Here is a 20252-nt window from a genome sequence, read left to right on the forward strand (position 1 = left end):
ACTGGCGATATTTAAGACAGCTCGCACGAGTCGGGCCGGGTCCTACATCCCTCGGTCGCTGAACCCGGGCTGGCTCGCCGCGCAGGCGCAGTGCGTCCGACTCGCCATGCCGACTGTCAGCGTGAAGCGCGATCTGCTCTTCAAAGCCCTGGGCCGGACCTACAGTGAGTGCCGGCCCCAGACCCTGGGCTCTGTGCCTTTCGTCGGAGGCTGGGACCCCTTCCAAAAAGGCATCGTGGCAGCGTTCATGCTGCCTGGCAGGTTTTGGCCTTGGGCGGTCGGGGTCAGGCTAGGGAGGGCTGACGGCCGAGGCGGCCTGGCTGGGCTGATGTAACTAACCTCTCGGAGCCGGTATCGCCGCGGCTGCCCTTGCATCACCTGCGTATGTTCGGCTTGCCGCGTCATTCTGTCAGCGGTCTCACATCGAGCTCCTACTGCGCCCCTGGTGCCAGGGGAGAGAGAGGAATGAAGCCCCGGGTTGCACGCCGAGTGTAGCTGGCTGAGTGCAATAAGAAGAGCGCTATGGGAAGTCCCCTTGTGAGCGGAGGAGGGGCAGCATCCTATCTTGATTTTATTTTATTAGTGTTTGCCGAGCACCTGTTATGTGCTAGGCTGTTCTAAGCGCTTTGGGAATACAGCGGTGCACGGGATACAGAAGGCCCACGTTCACGTTCTGAGGAGGGGGGCAGACGATAGTTAACCAGCCCCTTACTAAAATGATTTCGGATGATGTTAAACACTCTCAAGGAAGCAAAGATATTGTGCAAAGACAGTATCAGATAGGGCGGTAACATTTGAGCTGAGACCTCAGTGACGAGAAGGAGTCTTTACCCGGCAGGCTTAGTCTTCATGCCACGTTTCATCTCTTCTTCAGTTCTAAAAACACTACTATTAAAAGTAAGGGGGAAATATTAAGTGCAGCTGTCAGTTACCATATAGATGTAGCAGTTGAAACATCTCCCCCGCCCCGTAGTTATCAGTTTGTATAAAGGCTGTAGCAACTAATTGGTGAGAGCTGTTGTTGGCTTTAGAGCTCAAGATGATAACAAAGCTCTAGTTGGTTTAACAGGTACTGCTTTCTTGAATGAGATATTCCTGTGAAAATAAAGTTAGCTTTTAAAAACGTTTCTAAAGGTGCACTTTTGGATACTATGTATTATTGAAGCGTTATTCTCCATCAAGTTCAGCCGTAGGTCCCTGAAAATAGAGGTAATACCCTTGCCCTCTGAACTCTGCTCTCCTTACACTTTTTATTGTATAATATGCTTATTTATATTTCTTATTCATTCTTCTAAACCATATTCTCGCTAACGGTGTACAATAGACCTGAGTTGCACAAGATTGTGTGTGGCAAGTATTTGTTCAAGACATGATCAGTTCCCACCCAAGTATCCAATTCTGGCAAAGTAAGAAATAATCTAGGTTTTAAAAAATGTTGAGATTTATAACCTATTTACTGTCATCTGATGTTTGAATATATTCTCTAGCTGCCTCTCTCCACTTTTTTTCTTACTGAAAGAGATCAGGTAAGCTTGATTTTCCACAAAGACCTGTCAGCTACTGACTCTTTAAAATGGCAGTCAGAAAGATTGATGTTACTGAGATGTGCTTCAGACAGGTCAGAAATAATACTCATCGTTAGTTTATATTTCTTCTGTTCTTTCTTGCAACCTTTTGACTGTTCAGTTGGGTTGAGGTCAGAGTTGGAAAAGCATGTTTCGCAAAGGATCTGGTTTCCAAGTAGTGTGAATCCATCTTGTTTCCTACTCTTTTTTTTTTCCTTTTTTTCCCTTTTTCAGTCTCTTTTTTTCTTGTTTTCAGATAATGTCTCTTTGCTCTTTTCTGTCCCCATTCCCTCTTTTTTTCAGTCCCTCCAAGGGTTGCTTTTTGTCCTAAATTCCGTTGTGTCTACCTGTCACTGTCCTGCCCTTCACCACCTCTTTGCTTATCAAGGATATTTCTCAGTCTGCTTTTGTTACTTTGGTCAGTTTGCTCCTCTGGGGCAGTTTTATCTCCTTGGTCCACCTTCTTTTCACCTTTCTGTTCAGATGTTTTCCTCTTGCCACTCATTTTCTTATGAACTGATTTATTGTCTCTATTCTTCACTTCTGGTCCTGTTCTGCCTTGGCATAATTGCTAGCGGTACTGTCAGAGCCACCTGTGTATGTCATACAAACCCCGAAAAATTAGTAGACCAGGAGGTGCAATAGAGCAGGTAATCAGGAGAGTGCTCAAGATAGGAGCTGCAGTTTTTAATAACATCTCAGAAGTGATATACCATCCTTTGCCCTATTCTGAGTCCTGCAGACCAATCCTGGCGCACTGTGGGAGGGGACTGTGCAGGGTGTGAATACCAGTGACGCGGGCTTGGCGATCTGAGTCATCGAAAGAAAGATTTCTTGGACTTCCAAGGTCTGGTAGTAGTGCTCCTTTTATTCAGAGAATAGCATGGGGACAGGACCCATGGGCAGTGAAGGGCTGCAGGCATGGGGACAGGACCCATGGGCAGTGAAGAGCTGCATTGTGTTGAGGGTTAGGGCTAAATTTATAAGGCATGGATACATGACTTATTTTTACTAGACAAAGGAAAGGTGATGTAAAAAGTCATTAAAATGGTATCAGTGCAGGTGGGGTCTGGTTATTGTGTGGTTGTATAACTTTAGATATGAATTGGGTCATATAGATCACCTAGGCCAGGACGCCGTAGGCTTCTCTCCCTGGGGCAGCCTTGATCCACATCACCAGGAGGCAGGTATAGGAGGCCCTCTTGGAGGCTGACTGCCACAGACTGCCCTCTGGCCTCCAAAGATTCATGTTCCTTCCACATGCAAAATATACTCACCCCCTCCCAGGGCCCCCAGGAGTGTCATCCCATTACAGCGGCAGCTCATAGCCCGGAATCTCATCTAAATGAGGTCCAGGTGTGGATGGGGCCCTCAGGTGTAGTTCCTTAAGTACAGCTGTTGAGTACAGTTACCCTTGGCCTGAGAGACTAAAGAGACAGGTTGTCTGCCCCACATGCACCTAACATACAATGGTGGGACAGGCATAGCGTAACTACTATAGGCATTACGCTTCAAAAGGGGGGAAAATGGGAGACACAAAGGAGTTGTTGGTCCATGACAATTCTGAAATTGAGCTGGCAAATGTTAGATATTCTTGATTAGGTCTGAAGGCCTGCAATCATTCTCTGTGGCTCTCAGCCCTACCCTCTAGGCTCTTGGTTCCACCCTCTGAGTGGACCCCCCCCCCTTTTTTTTGGTGAAAGAAAGCAGGTGCTTTACAGCTGATTAGTTCTGTCTACTTCCTGCCAATAGAATTTGGAGGTTCACAGGCTTCGTTTCATTTTATTCTGTCTCCTTTTCAACTCAAGTTGGCAATTTTTCTGCATATGTATTTCTTTTAAAAACTTTGTGGGTCGGGGGCAGGCCCCGTGGCCGAGTGGTTAAGTTCGTGCACTCTGCTGCAGGCGGCCCACTGTTTCATGGTTTGAATCCTGGGCGGGGACATGGCACTGCTCATTGAGCCGCACTGAGGCGGCGTCCCACATGCCACAACTAGAAGGACCCACAACTAAGAGTATACAACTATGTACCAGGGGGCTTTGGGGAGAAAAAGGAAAAAAATAAAATCTTTAAAAAAAGCCCAAAAAACTGTGGGTCTTTGGTGAATTTTACTGTTTCCATTTCATTAGTCAAGTCACACCACCCACACATCTCTGAAACAAGCTGTTCTGTACCTTGAGCTTCTGCTGATACAGTGCCCTTCATTAAGCTCTACTGTGTGATCGAATGGATTTGTGAGGCACACCCTTAATTTCTTTATAGCTCCTTTTGTCTGAGTGAATAGTACCTTTGATCTTTCTGAGCTTCTTTTTGTTTAGCAGCCTTTCCTTTAGTTTCTCTCTTCTCTCATGTGATGAGTGACAAGGAAAAAGCCAGGCAGCACTTTCAGCACTGGTTGGAAATTTTCACTACATCACCCAGTACGTTTTCTACTGTCCACGTAGCTGGAGGCAGCAGCATTGCTGAACTTTCTGCGTCTGCACAGAAAGGATTCTCCTTCCAGTTTCCAATAACGCTACCTCACTTTCCTCCATGTCCTCACCTACACCCTTATCAAAGACTGTGAGGCTTCTTTTAACAGCTTTTTTGAGGCACTTCAGGTTTCCATTTACAGTTTCCTCAAAGCCCACCTTCCTGATTCCAAAGCCACCTTCATGTGTTAGGTTTTTGTTACGCCAGCACTCCACTTCTAGAGACTAAAGTCTCTTAGTTATCTCTTCCTACGTAACAGATTACCCCAGTTCTTAGGAGTGTAAAACAATGAGCTTTTATTATTTCAGACAGTTTTTGAGAGATGGGAGTGGGCTTAGCTGGGTGCTTCTGGCTCGAGGTGTCAAGCTGTCAGCTGGGCCTGCCGTTCTCTTAAGGCTTGGCTGGGCTGGAGAATATGCTCCCAAGCTCACTCATGTGGTTGCTTCAGAACTCAGTTCACACGAAGGTCTCAACACCTGGAAGCAGGGATCATTGGGGGCCTCTATTCCCTGCCCTAGGTAATGATACCTCCCCCCGACTTGTTCACCCACACAAGAGACCTAGGAGTCTTCCTAGACTCCTCTTTCCCACTCTCTGTTCCCACCCCCCATTTAGTCATTGAACCTTACAGTTTCTGCCTCTCTAACATTTCTCACATTCTTCCTTCTTCCTCATCCTGCTGCTGCTTTAATCAAGTCCCCACTGTGTTTCTCCCATCGTACTGTAATAGTGGACTCCCTGCTCCAGTCCATCCACCATTCTTTAAAATGCAGATCTAGTCATGCCTTTGCCCAGCTGAAAATCCCGTGTAACTCCCCATTGCCTGCAGGCAGGTGGGAGAGCAAATCCCGTGCATGTCGAGTTGACTTCTTTCTACTTGGTGTGTCTTGTCTTCTTCCTGACGGGGACCTTATGCTTCATCCATATTGAGCTTTCCAGATTTGCCATGCTGTTGTCTCACTCTTCTCAGTCCTGCCTAATGAACTCATCTTTTCTGTGAATCCTTAGCTGATCCTAAGTGGGGTTGGTTACTTCCTTTTGTGCCACCCATGTACCTTGCACCTAACATAACTCTATTTACACCTCTTGTTTCTTTGCTAGAGTAGGAAGTAGTTAAGGTGGGAGTTGCATTTTATTTATCTTTGTAGCCCTGGCACCTAGTACAGTGCCTGGCATATAGTAGGTTCTCAGTAAATATTTGTTAAATTGAAGTTCAGTGTCAGGATCGGGAATCTTAAGACCAGCTTTTCACTAGAATATACTGGTAATGATGGTTTGTCTTCAATTTTTGGTAACTAGAAAACCCTGAAAATGCTGTATCAAGCAGCAAACCAAAGTAGAATCTAAATTGAAAATAAGGAAGAGAACCATTAATTGCTGCAGACCTCCTAGGTTTCAGGGCAGTGTGCTGGGCCCATTGTCTGCAGGAGCTCACTGAAATGTTTCCAACAATTGCGTGCTAGAAATAAATGGCTATAAAATGCTATTTTATGGGTGAGGCATTTTGATCCGCTTTATGGACGAGGCATAGGAACCAGAAAGTTTACATAAGATGCTCAGCTCTCAGAACTAGTAGTGGGGTAGTCAGAATTCAAACTCCAGTTGGCCTGGTCCCAAAGCCAGCTGTCAGGCCACCTCAGAGAATTTTATTTTATTTTATGTTTTATTATTTTTTTAAAACCTAACCATTTTATTATGGTAATAAATCAGATTTTATACAGAAATACAGCAAATGCCCAGGCCAGAGTTTTTGCTCTGTGTCCCTGGAAACCATGCTATAAAGCAGATTATTGCAGAAACGGGGTCAATATTAAATGCTTTGAAGATTTACATTCTTGTTTCAAAGAAGCTATGGACCAGACTAAGCATATATAATACATGTAAAACCACAACATCTATAATCATATGAATAGCAAAATTATGTTTGAGGTCATAAAATAGACAAATGTACTGTGTATATTGATTATAAAATAGGCACTAATGTATTATAGAACATGCTTATATTAAAAATATAACTTTATCATAAGTTTGACTCATTTTCAAAATGCTAGCTGTACTAAACATATAATTAACATTAAATTTGTTTGACTTGTAATTCCAAGGTGCCTTTGAGGTGTGCTTTGAATAGCCTGTTTCTCAAAATCTCTCAATAGCACTGTTCAGGGACAGTGGAACTGTCATTTTTTTACTTGGAGGTATGTCTTGTAGTTAACCTAGGAAGTATTATTCCTCAGGGTTACTCTAAAGTTGGAATTGTTCTTTTCATCACAGCATCTTTGCATATTTAAAGACAGGCTAGGGGCCGGCCCACTGGCATAGTGGTTAAGTTCACACGCTCTGCTTCAGTGGCCCTAGGTTCACAGGTTCCCCTCTCCGAAAGAGGAAGATTGGCAACAGATGTTAGCTCAGGGCCAATCTTCCTCACCAAAAGATAAAATAAAGACAGATTCTGTAAGAAAGTGCAGTTTATATACTATTTTCATTTATGCTGAATGGATTAAAATTAATACTCTCTTCTTTTTTTCCTAGCTGACGAAGAATTTGATGAACTATGTTTTGAATTTGGTCTGGAACTTGATGAAATTGTATGTATTGGATATTTATTTTTCAGATATTTTGTATATAGGCTCCTTTTTCAGAGTTTTACTATATTTTATCTTTGTTACCTTATGGCTATCTGTGTTACCTTACGGTTGTGGGCCAGGTGATTTCTGTGTTCTCTGTGTTAAGGAACTAAGCTCTGGTTTTAAGAGCATCTTTGCTTTGAGATTAAGAGCATGCTTTGCTTAAAATCTCGAAAAGGGTTCATGCCTTAGTCTGCATGCAGTCACCTCAGGTTGTCAGGCTGGTACTGTGGAGATGGATAGACCATCTCAGGTAACCCCAGAATGCCAGTGGGGTGCCTTTTTGCCGATTAGCCATGGAAAGGGACCTGGGAAGCAGTGGAAACGTTGCTTCACCCAGAGTTGCTGGGTCTCCTTGGCTGCTGGCTGCCCCTCCTTCACTTCCTCCATCTGTTTAACCAGCATGAATTCGTTCTTCCGTTTCTGTGTACATTGGTCTTGTAACAGGATCTCCTATTTTTTGAAGAACTGCTTATAAAAATGATTGATGCATTGTCTTATTGAAGTCTTTTGTATAATTATTAAAATATTTAAAAATAGCTTTACTTACAAAATATATTACTAATGATTGTGCATTAAAGACACTGTACTTATAACTAAAAAGATAATTTATTATTTCTCTGGTAATTAGTGTTATTTTTCCTAAGTCTTTTATCTTCTTGATTTAGTCAGTGTTTTATAATGCTATAAGGTTAAAATATCTTCAGGCTGACAAAAAAAATGCACATTGTCTTGCCTTGTTTTTCTTGCTACTGCTTTACTAATGTTACAGAAAGATATTTTTTATGTTAATGAACATCTGTATACTTGAGAAGTTGGCTGAGATTTCTGTAGTTTATATTAAGTTGCTATTAATAATTTTATTAGTTCTCAAAATTATGTTTGAGGCTGTGTGATACCTAAGAGCATTGGACTGGATATCAGAAAATTTGAGTAATAGTTGGAGCTCCAGCATTTACTAGCTGTGTAACCAGGGATTTCTTTGTCTCTCTGGGCCTCGTATATTAGTCTCTCTGGACTTCCTTTCCATCTGTGAAATAAGGGGTTTGGATTATATGATCCCTATAGATTCCTCTTGGTTCTGAAATTTCTGTGGTCTTTGATTTCCATAAGATTTTTGTTAGGACTGACAACCCCAATCTTTGCATATGGTCTTTCACATGAATTGATATACTGAAAATGAAAGATTTAAGCTGCTGTGTCTTTTTTGCAAAGGAATTGGGCCATTGTTTATTCAGATGCCTTCATTTCTCTGGTTATGTATTATCTCCTGTTTATATGGATTCCTCCTGAAATCCAGCATCTTCTGTAAGGCAGGTCATCTTTCTTCATGAAAAAACACCAATTTTGTTGACTCCTTTGATTGAATGCTATTTAAATTTTAATTTTTCCTCCTCCTCCTGCCTTTTCTCCTGTCCCTCTCGCACCCCCATCTCTTTTCTCCCCTCCTGCTTCCTCCCCCTCCTCCCCTTTCTGCTCTTCTCCTTCTTTTTTTTTCTTTTTTCATTTTCTGTAATTTTAAAAATATGCCTCCTAAGTTTGAGATGCCCAGCGTAGGTGTTTCTTGGAGCCCACACAGCCTTGCACAGTCCCAGCGTTGTATGGACCTCTGTGGTTCCTCAAGTGTGACCTGGGCGCATAGTGCTTAATGACCAAAAGTGAATTCCTCCACATGCTGTGCAAGTGTAGACTATAATTCCATATATGGGCAATACTTTGAACAGCTTATATTGTGGCAGTGGGAGGGCATCATGTAAAACAAGTATCATTACATATTTTTTTTTCCTTTTTCTCCCCAAAGCCCCCCAGTACATAGTTGTATATTTCTCATTGTGGGTTCTTCTAGTTGTGGTATGTGGGACGCTGCCTCAGCGTGGTCTGATGAGCAGTGCCATGTCCGCGCCCAGGATTCGAACCAACGAAACACTGGGCCGCCTGCAGCGGAGCGCGCAAACTTAACCACTCGGCCACGGGGCCAGCCCCATCATTACATATTTTGATAGGAATCCACCAGTCATTTTAGCAGGTCGTTGGTGGCGGAAATAGTGGAAGTTCTGATTAAGTGGAGTTTCCACGTAATTGAAGGGTAACATTAACAATTGGGATATAACTTTTGAGCATTTTGATTGAAAATTTCTTAAACATATTTACAGTTCCCTGCTGTAATAAACATAAGAAATAGAATATAAGTTCTGGGCAATGGTTATCGTTAAGAAAATCTGTTGTTATTCTCTACTATAATGTGATGATTTGGATATTCTAAGCTTTTTGCCACCTCATTAAAAATTATTATTCTATTGGTGTTTCTTCTCTCTTCTCCCTCTTGGTAGCCTTCATTCTTGCTGCTCTGTACCTTTACTGTCACTAGATTGCCTCCTGTTGTCCCTAAATCTCTTCTCATTTACACCATAGCTTCTGATGATCCTTCAAATCTTTTTGTTTTTTTTTTATATGATTACTTTCATTCTCAAGCTGCTTCTAGACTTGGGTACCCACAGGATTTAGCTTTTAGAGGTCTTGTCTTATAAGAAGTTTTATTTGTTTTATTTGGTGAATCATCTTTGCTTTAACTCATTGACATTTTGTTGTTGCCCTGTATTCTTGGTGATGTTTTCATTTTCTTTTAGATCTTTTAGGGATGGGCAGACTTTCTGTAAAGGGCCAGGTAGTAAGCTTTGTAGGCTGTGTAGTCTCTGTTGCAATTCAGCTGCTGCAGTTTGTAAGTAGTAATAGATAACATGTAAACGAATGGGCCTGGCTGTGTTCCAATAAAACTTTATTTACAAAAGTAGGTGGCAGGCATGATTTGGCCAATGGGCCCTAGTTTGCCAGTCCTTACTTTAGATGGATTTGTGCTGTTCTGGAATGACTGAGGTTGCTAGATGTCTCAATACAGCAAAAGATGGAGTATTTGTTGGTTGTGATTATAACATTTAATATTTTCATGTTATTTTTGTTACAGACATAATAAACCCGTGTTTTGTTACAGAAAAACATGTATAATGTAGTTACTGCTTTATAGGACTGAGAACAGCTTTTTTAAAAGAATTTATGTTTATTTAGTTTTATTTTATTTTTCGGGCTTGTTTTAGACTTCTGAGAAGGAAATTATAAGTAAGGAACAAGGTGATAAAAAGGCGGAGGGAGCCTCTGATGTTGTTCTTTACAAAATTGACGTCCCTGCCAATAGATATGATCTCCTGTGTCTGGAAGGATTGGTTCGAGGACTTCAAGTCTTCAAAGAAAGGTAAGGGAATATATTCATTAAATATTTTGCTAAGTTTTTCTTTGCCTGTCATTATCAGCAGCCCTTTTAGTTTCTAGAAAAATACTTGTTGTACAGGTACACAGCTTAGGTCTGCACAGAGGGACAATGGGCAGGTGACATTCATGTAGGTTGTAGCCATTGGAAAATTGGCCTGAATATTGAGTCATAGCCTTTCATTTTGGGAGCATATTTTAAAATTGGAGTGGTTAATGATTTTATGGCTTCTTAACAGTTTCCTTAAAAGTTCCTGTAAGTTCTCTCCGTAATCCAGTTGGAATAAAAGGTTCACTGGATTTGTTAAAGGTTGGGAGGAAAAGTGGAAGTGGTGAAACTTTATATGCCATTCTCTTAAGAATTCTAAGGAGGCTTGAGAGTGGAGCTTCCTAACTGGAAAACTGAAGATCGTATGATGGCTGTACGATCTTGGGCAAGTTTATTGGCCTCTCTCGTTTCAGCCTCTTAATCTGTAATGAAGAAGAATTTTAAGTCCCTTTCCAACTCTTCATGTAATAATTATAAAAAGTAATGAATGTATTGAAATGAACAAGAGGCACAACAATAACAGCTATCAAAAATAATTATTTTAGGTTTTGATTACTTAGACATTACATGGTCAGTTGCAAAAGAATACGAGTCTCTGGCTAGTGGGCTAGACTCTGAAATTGTGATGAGTGATGGGTAGTGGTGAAAGGGAGATGATGAGGTATTTGGTTAATGTGGTTAAAATTTGGGAGTTGACCCACTTGGTTCCCTGCATGACAATCAGGTGCTTATATTTTAGGGTCAGGGATAATAATCCCTTAGATTGTGTTTCCCAAACCTACCTGATTAGAATTTCTTTTTTTTTCTTTTTTCTTTATTTTATTATTTTTTTAAGACTTTATTTTTTCCTTTTTCTCCCCAAAGCTTCCTGGTACATAGTTGTATATTTTTAGTTGTGGGTCCTTCTAGTTGTGGCATGTGGGATGCCGCCTCAGCGTGGCCTGATGAGTGGTGCCATGTCCGCGCCCAGGATCCAAACTGGCGAAACCCTGGGCTGCTGAAGCAGAGTGCTCGAACTTAACCACTTGGCCACAGAGCCGGCCCCTAGAATTACTATTTTTAACAGGCACTTGTATGATTGTTATGATCAGACAGAATTAAGAAAGTGACTTAAAACCTTTGCTAGTCAAAGTGTGGTTCATGGACCAGCAGTGTTTCCATCACCTGGGAGCCAGCCAGTTAGAAATGCAGAATCTTGGCCTCTACCCAAGACCTGTTGAATCAGAATCTGTGATTTAACAAATTGCCCAGTTGACTGTATTTTTAGTAAACCTTTTTTTTTAGAAGCTCAGAATCTAATGGTTGGAATAAAATTTAAAGGTTATCTAATCCAGTCCCTCAGCTGGTGTTTAAATGCCCCCTATACGGTTGCTTAGTTAATGGTTTTCTAGCTGAGACTCCAGTGATAGGAAGCTCATGACCATGAGGCATCCTCTACTGTTTTTGGAGAACTTTAAAGGTTAGAAAGTTTGTTTTGTTTTTTTTTAATATTCAGCCAAAATTTGATTTGCTGTAACTTCTACCCATTGTCCTAGTTCTGTTCATTTTGTATACGTTCTATACACAGTATAGGATATATTAATTATTATATGTGATGTGTAGTTTACATAGGATATGTTAGTTTATCAAATGTTTTGGTTAATAATGAGCAAGTTTGTTTTAATATTATTTTAGGATAAAGGCTCCACTGTATAAACGGGTAATGCCTAATGGAGAAATCCAGAAATTGATCATCACAGAAGAGGTAAAAGGATACATTCTTATTTTCCTTTTTAAAAAAATCTCTTTGTGTGTATATCTATAAAGTAGGGAGGAAAAAGGAACAAACCTGACCCTTCTGCCAAATGTACTTTTCTTGGATCATTTGCTAAAATGGATGTGTATTTAGCCTTTAGCTCTTAAAAATTGTCTATTTGTTTTTACCAAGAAATGAAACAAGGCATCTGTTTTCCATGAACAGTTTTGGAAGATAACATCCAAATGTTTATTTAAAATACATTTGAGTTAAAATTGTTTAAATTATGGTATGGTAATATAATTTAGTAAGAGTCACTTTTGGAGGAAGGTTATTTTGGTAAAAATACCAACTGTGAGCAAACTACTTAAAGATTAATTTTTTCTCAGTTATTTAGTAAATTTTCAGAAATCTTGCTGAAATGTAAATTCCATGAGGACGATGACTTTTTCTTGTCACCACTATATTTTATTACTTGTTGATTGAATGAATGAATGAAAATATGTGACTGTGTCAAGAGTGCAGCTAATTTTCTATTACAAGATGTTATTACATGGAAAAGCCTTAGTATTTGCCATCTCTAATGGTATAATGAATTTCAGACAGCTAAAATACGCCCTTATGCTGTGGCAGCAGTTCTCCGAAATATAAAGTTTACTAAAGATCGCTACGACAGCTTCATTGAACTTCAGGAGAAGTTACATCAGAACATTTGCAGGTTTGTGCTTGCAGCGTCTTTCCTCCTTGCCTTCCCTTCTCCCTTGCACTCTCCTCCTCTCCTTTCTCTCTCCACTTCTACCTTGCCTCCCTCTTTCCTTTCTCCTTCCTCTGCAGATGTTTTTCAAAGGATTTCTAAATTAATAATATGTGAGAGTAATAGGAGTTTAAATTTGCTTTATCAGGTAGCTGTTTGTTACTGCGTGTAAATGGTGTACGCATGGAGAAATGGGAGATATGTTTTGAATACTGTATAGTGAAGAAATATCTAGTCCCAATGATTTTGTTAGTTGTTTTCTGGTTCAAAGCATTAGTAGTAGATTGTACTACCAAATATCAAACCATGGTAATTTGAAGTATGACCTATCATTTAAAAAACGGAATAAAAAAATTTGGCTTGATCTCACTTTTTGAGTGAGTATAATTACAAATTGACAGATGAAACTTGAGACTTTTAAGTGACCGATTTTCTTATTTTATCTTTGATATTACTACACATCGTTTCCCCTACAGCTCCCTTTAGTGCAGTGACCTTCAAACCTGTATAGTTCCTAAGGAAGGTAACAGTGGGAGTCCTTGAACTACTTTCAGTATTTCACAACTCCTAATGGAATTATGTTTTACTGATGATAAGAAACATCAGGCTTTAGCTAGCATATTAAGTTTTTTGTGTTGGTCCTGAAATTTACCAACATAAGTTATCTCATGCTGTTCGAAAGGTATGATTAATGGTTATATATGTCTTGAATAAAAATAGAAAAAAGAATTTTTATTTTTTAATAATCAGTTTGGTAAACTGTGGAGACTAGAAGACACTTGTATGTAAGGGGTGGGCTAGGGACCGGGTTGAGGGAGGACCCTGGATGTTTTTTTCTGGGGTGAAAAATGTTTAAAAGTAGTAGTTACGCTCATGAGGTCTCTTTTTCCTCAAACGTCTTTGCTCATGGGGTAAAAGAAACTTTTTTTTCAGATTCCAAATAACAGTTATTCCCAATTCTTTTTTTTGTTTTCTTTTGGTGAGGAAGATTTGCCCTGAGCTAACGTCTGTGCCAGTTTTCCTCTACTTTATATGTGGGTTGCCACCACAGCAGGGCTGACAAGTGGTGTAAGTCCGTGCCCAGGATCTGAACCTATGAGTCTGGGCTGCCAAAGCAGAACCTGCTGAACTTAACCACTGTGCTGTGGGGCTGGCCCCTGACTTCTTTTATAACAATAATCTATTAGCTTGCAAATATATTATTAAGCAAAACAATAAGAATTTAAATATAATTTCAAAATAACAAGATGTAAGATTTCTGACAAGCATAGGTATAGCTAGTAAGTGGTTGAGCCAGATTTCTGTTCTGGGCATACTTTATTTGAAGAATCTATTTTTATCTAAATCAGAAGGCATTTTCTCACTTAATTCAACTTTAAACTCCTCTTTGTTTGGAAATTATGAGCTTTTTCTAAGGGAGGAATAAATCACATCGTAATGACTGTGGTGTGCCAGAGTCCTTACCTGTCTGTAAATCTTAGTTAACCTCTTGAGTGAGCTTTGGAAATTTGCATTTTTCAAGGAATATGTTCATTTTGTCTAAGTTATCAAATTTATTGGCATAAAGTTGTTCAGTGTTCCCTTATTACCTTTTCAATATCTGTAGTATCTGTAGTGATATCACTTTTTTCTCCTGTGTCTTTTTTCCCTTGATCACTGTGGCTAGAGGTTTATCAATTGTATTGTTCTTCTCAAAGAACCACCTTTTGGGTTCATTGACTTTTCTCTGCTTCTTTTTCCTCTGTTTTTCATTGATTAAGCAGTGTTCTGTCTGGGCTAATTGGTCCCTACTTCTGAGGCATGACCCTTCTGCCTACTTTGTCCACTGTCACATGAGAAGTGAGATTTTCAGCCATGTGAACACTGTTCTGTCTAGTGCCCTAGGATGGTTCTTTCCCCAGCCTCGGGTGGTTTCCTCACAGGCGTGCGCTGCTCTGACTGAGCTGAATACCTGAGGAGACCCTCTGCAGCTCTCCAGGGCTCGCTCCCTTTGCACCTCTCTCCAGTACTCTGTCCAGTCAGCTCTGGTTGTCTTCGTCTCTCTAGACTCTCAGCTGTGTCTCTTCAACTCGGGGAGTCCGCTGGTCTCCAGCCGGGTCCGGGTCCCCTTTCCTGCCCTCCAGCTTGGGGATAAGCTGGGGCAGTCATGGGGCTCAGCTCATTTGTTTCCTGCCTCTCAGGGGTTGCTGCCTTCACTGCTGGAGGTCCAGTGCCAGCCGTGGAAACTATTGCTTCATCTCTTTTGCCCCTTTGTGGGGGTTTCAGGCAGGAGAATGAATCCAATCTTGGTTACTCCATCTTGGCTGGGAGTATCCCCTGAATTTTTTACTAGTTATTTTACTTTTTCCTCTCAGAATCCATTTGCTTCTTTTTTTCAAGGTTCCCTTTTTTCGGCTGATGTTTCCTTATCTGTTCATTACATGTATATTTTTCCTGCAGTTCTTGAACATTTTTTGTAGTAGCAGCTTTAAAATCTGTATGATGATTTGAAAATCTGAGTCTTAGCGTTGGCTTCTATGGACTGGTTTTGTCTGGAGGACGAGTCGCATTTCCCTGTTTCTTTCCGTGCCCACTGCTTTTGGATTGAATCTAGCATATTATGTCATGGAAGCATTCTCTGTTCCTCTGAGGAGGGGTTTTTTCCTTGCAGGCAGGCTTGAATATTTAGCTCTACTCAGACTTGATGCCTGGGTAGACGAGACCTCTGCAGATGGCAGCAGCCGAATTTTCTGCTCATTCTTTCAGTTGCTGCTTTTTCACAGCAAGACTAACATTTTTGCCAGTACGATACGTAAAATCTTGATTTCTAACTATTATTTTTAGTTTTTGTATCTCTGTATGTATTAGGGATAGTAATCCTTTTTCTCTGCATCTGTTGTAAATCTCTTCTATCAGTGTGGCTTTTGACTTTTGGGGTCTTTTTGGATATATAAGGTTTTCAGTTTGGCTGTAGTTGGACTTATCAGTCTTCCTATATGACTTTTATGTTTTGTGTCTTACTTAAGAAGGGGTATCCTAATCCAGTTTTTCAGCGTTGCTTTCCCATATTTTCTTTGAATATCTTTCTTTTTATGGTTTTGTGTGTGTGTGTATGTCTTTTGTTTTTCAAAATGTGTAGCTCTTTGATTCATTTGGAATTGACTTTTTTGTGATTGGCTTGAAGTTGAGATTTAGTGACATTATGAAGTACTATTTTATTTTAGGATTAAGGGAACCGTAGTAATATCTAAGAAGACATAGACTTTCTTACCTATGGATTTGTCAGTTAATTTATCTGAACTTACTGAACCATGTATATTTCAATCATGGTAGTTCTGGGGTTATCTTCCATAAGCCTATAACTCATTCAGTAAAGTAGCACTTCCTTTTTGCTTGTCAACAGTTCTGTTCAGTTCAACTGTATTTATTAAGTATGTTAATAAGCATAGTACTTTTGCAGTCTTGGAAGTTGACCGAGATTTGCTTCTTACAAATTTTAAAAACTGTTTCATGGCTCATGTAATATGGACTTTAATAAAATCCTTGATTACTTAATGCATTTTATCTCCTTGGTATTTATATGTGGTTATGCATAAATACTCAAATATATATGCACACACATCTAAACCTAATTTTAAGAAATCTTAAGAACACCATAAATTCTGACCAAGTTTCTCTTTTTGAGCTGTCTGTTAGAAAGCTTAGTGCCAAATTTGTGACCCTCCATGGTAAGGCGGTAGGCCTTCAGATTCTCATTTACTCTTAACATCATTCCTGGCTCTGTTTTAGGTCCCGACTTCGATTTCTTTCCCTCCTAGTTTGTAACTTGCTATAAGTTCCAAAATTACTTTTAAGTCCTTTGCAGATAAACTATAGAACAAAAGAAACTTTGAACTTTCCTTATACATTAAACGTTAAATGTAATTCACAGTTCTTAAAAGTAATTTTTTTCCATTATTAAAGTAATACAGCTATGTGACAAATTTAGGAAGATAGAGAAAAGCCAAAAATCACAGCAGTTTGGTAGTTTATTCTAATTTAATAAAACAGTTATGTTTATTTATGGACACTAAGAAGAAATAGGTTAAAAGAAGGTAAAGGGAACGTTGACTTTGAAAATGTCCTAGTACTTGGGAAAGCACAGTGGAAGGGATTTACTTCAGCTACTGAAGTAAATGTGTTTTAAGTAGCTTTATAATTTTTCATTACTTTTAATGGTTGTGAGAATTTCTTATACTTCTCTAAAGTTGCCGTATAGCAACAGGCTATTTTAGGAAAGAGTTTAAAAATTTTTAAAACGTATTGTCTACATTCTTTCGAATTTCTGCTTTGGAATATGCAAATCTCTTTTTCCGTCTCTCTCCCTCTTTTCCTCTCTCTCAACATTTAGGAAAAGGGCTTTGGTTGCAATTGGTGCCCATGATTTGGACAGTTTGTCCGGCCCCTTTACTTTTACTGCGAAGCGACCTTCAGATATCAAATTCAAGCCTCTGAGTAAGACCAAGGAGTATACAGCCTGTGAGCTGATGAACATATACAAGGCAAGTGTCCTTTTAGGTTATGCAGTGGCTCTGCATAAATCATGGCATTTCTTCAAAGTCAAGTCTTAGAATTAGGGAAATGTAATGAGTTCTTTTGAAAAAAATAGCAGTCATTGTCTGGGCTCCAACCAGGAGCTACTGATTCATTTGATCTAGAGTGCGGCCTGGGTAGAGTTTTGTTTTGTTTATTACTTTTTTAACCTCTTGGATGGTTTTAATGTATAGCTAGCATGGCGAACCACTGAAGTAGACCATGTCAAATTGTAATATTCTTATTTGGGCGTAATTAAAACTCATTCAAGTATAAGGAACAGTAAGACTTAGCTAGTTTTTTGGTGGGAAACTATTACAAAGTGTCTACCTCCCATTATTAGCATTTTAGATTCCATCAGTGAAAATGAATTCACTAGTAACTTTAAATTGCACTTAACAAATAGAAGTATTATCATTCAGAAAAAGCAGCTCTTATCCTTGGCTTGATTTACCAGTGATTTTTTTCCTATTTATATAAATAGTTTTGTGATGGTTTTTGTTTTGTTTGCGATTATTCAGGGTTACCAGTGCAAATCTATTTTCATTCTTGAAAAATGACTCCCAGTAGGAGATGAGGCTGTATAAGGATGTTGAGATATTAATTTTTTTTTTTTTTTTGCTGAGCTAACATCCATGCCAACCTTCCTCTATTTTTAGTATGTGGGCCACCAGCACAGCATGGCCCATAACAGAGTGGTGTGCGTCTGCACCCAGGAGCCAAATCTGGGCCTTGAAGCAGAGCCTGCTGAACTCAACCACTAGACCACTGGGGCTGGCCTGAGATAGTAATTTATATTAGAAAATCTCACAGATTTAGAGCTTTATGTAAAACTGCAAAGGGCCGTTTTATTGTTTTTCTGACTCTTCTCATATTATATACTAGGTAGATATATAAACCAATTACCATGATAGAAATAAAAAACTAATTTTATTTGACTTAATTGTTTTTCAGACTGACAACCACCTTAAACATTATTTGCATATCATTGAAAATAAGCCCTTGTACCCAGTTATCTATGATAGCAATGGTGTCGTCCTTTCAATGCCTCCCATCATCAATGGTGAGTTATTTCTTAAGCATCATAGATTTTTGCTGTTTTCTCCTATTCTTTGGCGTTTCTGTAGAATTCTCAATAGACTTGACTGAATCAAATCAAATAACTCTTAATCTGAGAATCTCAGGTCTTTTTTAGATTTTATGCTAATAGTTCTTTTCAATTCATTTATTCAATTTTATTGATGATTTTTATATAACATATAAATATTTATAAGTTCATAAATATTTCCTAGTACCAGTCTCTGGATTCTGTTATATTCCTCCAAAAGGTATTGATATTTTGGTTTTAGCAGGTAATTCACTTGGTTAAACTTAGTCAAATTCTGTCTTGCCTGGTGTTTTATATTTAAATTAAAACTTTTAAGCGGAGTTTTACTGTTAACTCCTTTCTGAAGGCTTTTTTGATGATTCAACTTGAAAGTATTTACAAAATTTAATGACATCAAAGCCACAGATAGTTTGCCTTTCTGGAGGCAAGAAGGGGGTTTAGTTGATTCACAATGAGAAGGAGAGTCTTTTCCTCCTGGAGATCTTGGACTCCAGTAGAGTCATGTGCCACATAATGACATTGTGTTTAATGATGGACCACATATACCATGATGCTCTCATAAGATCAGTACCATGTAGCCTAGGTGTGTAGTAGGCTATACTATGTAGGTTTGTGTAAGTACGCTCTATGATGTTTGCACAACAACAAAATTGCCTAACAATGCATTCCTCAGTGCATCCCTATCGTTAAGCGATGCATGACTGTAGTTACAGTGGGTAAGAACCTGGACTTCAGAGTTAGCCAGACCCAGACCTGAATCTTAGCCTTGCTGCTTAATAGCTCCTGATCATGGTCAGTGAGCTTAATCTCTGAATCTTTGTTGTCTTGCCTGCCACTCCATCACAGGGTTGTGGTGGAGATGAGCTGAGACAACCTCTCTTAAGTGCTTGACATAGCACCTGACGCAGTGAATGCACTCAGTAAAGGCTTGTTGTTATTTTATCTTTATTCCCCTGCTTGCAATGGGGGCTTAAAATAAAAGTCATCTATATCCTTACCTCTGAGGTGTCAGTTTATATTGGATTCTAAATTAAAATGTAGTTTGTTTTGTTGAGCTTTTTAGTGCACCTCTATTTCTGAAACTGATTATTTTGTTGTTATTGTTGTGTGTTCGTTGCAGGAAATCATTCCAAAATAACACTAAATACTAGAAATGTATTTATTGAATGCACGGGAACTGACTTTACTAAGGTAAATAGAACTTTTGTTCTCTTTTTGTACTATCACACAGGATAGATTTTACTTCTGAGCCAAGACTAAATAACTAAACTTTAAAATATGTTTATTTCGTAGGTGGGAACAAATTTTAGAAATTTATAAAGATATAGCTATTTTGGGGCCAGTCCCATGGCTGAGTGGTTAAAGTTCCGCATGCTCTGCTTCGGTGGCCTGGGTTTGGATCCCTGGCGTGGACTTATTCCACTCATCAGCCATGCTGTGGAGGCATCCCACATACAAAATAGAGGAAGATTGGCACAGATGTTAGCTCAGGGCTAATCTTCCTCACCAAAGAAAGATAGATATTCTGTACTTTGGTTATGATGCTTTCATTCAATTGACAAACGTTTAGTGAGCACTTGCTGCCTTTCTAGTGCCATGAATTTAATAATGAGTTACTTTTTCTTGACTTCAGGGAACTTGTAGTCTAATGGGAGAATTAGCCATATGCATAACTTTAAAACAGGATGGGATAAGTATTGTAATGAGGTCTGTATAAATTGTTTATCTTAGTTGGCTTAATTTAAATGCTGTGTAAAGTACCTTTGTGTACTTGGTAAAAAATTTTTTAAGATGAACTGGCTATAGAGGAGTTTTATTTAGCAAATTGATAAAGGGTTTATGCACACAATGATATCTAGAATATGTAGAATGGTAGTTTGCGCACATTTAGTCACTATATATATTAGATCGGATTGCCATGAAAGCTTTTCTCTATGGCATGCAATTTCTTTAAGCCTGTTGAGTAAGGCGTAGAGTGAGGTGGCAGTTAAGCAAATTAAAAAAGGTAAACTTGAATGGAGGAGGAGGCTAGAGTATAGAAGCAGGGCAGATAACTGGTGTTCACTGCATCTTACAGGATTGGAGACCGTTGTAAGGCATTTCATTTACAACTTTTATGTACTGTATTTGCCT

General features: G+C 39.3%; 1 protein-coding gene across 1 annotated transcript in view; it reads left to right on the plus strand.

Moving 5' to 3' along the window:
- Positions 1 to 62: 62 nt before the first annotated feature.
- Positions 63 to 20252, plus strand: part of FARSB (phenylalanyl-tRNA synthetase subunit beta) — a 75562-nt gene continuing 55372 nt past the window's right edge. The window contains exons 1-8 of the mRNA XM_046644412.1: positions 63 to 164; positions 6567 to 6622; positions 9754 to 9908; positions 11646 to 11715; positions 12309 to 12424; positions 16830 to 16980; positions 17966 to 18074; positions 19240 to 19310. Of these exons, the coding sequence (XP_046500368.1) occupies positions 107 to 164; positions 6567 to 6622; positions 9754 to 9908; positions 11646 to 11715; positions 12309 to 12424; positions 16830 to 16980; positions 17966 to 18074; positions 19240 to 19310 (786 nt within the window). The 5' untranslated portion in view covers positions 63 to 106. The remainder of the gene's footprint in view (positions 165 to 6566; positions 6623 to 9753; positions 9909 to 11645; positions 11716 to 12308; positions 12425 to 16829; positions 16981 to 17965; positions 18075 to 19239; positions 19311 to 20252) is intronic.

This window comes from Equus quagga, chromosome 17 (assembly GCF_021613505.1).
Source record: "Equus quagga isolate Etosha38 chromosome 17, UCLA_HA_Equagga_1.0, whole genome shotgun sequence".
Classification (NCBI taxonomy): domain Eukaryota; kingdom Metazoa; phylum Chordata; class Mammalia; order Perissodactyla; family Equidae; genus Equus; species Equus quagga.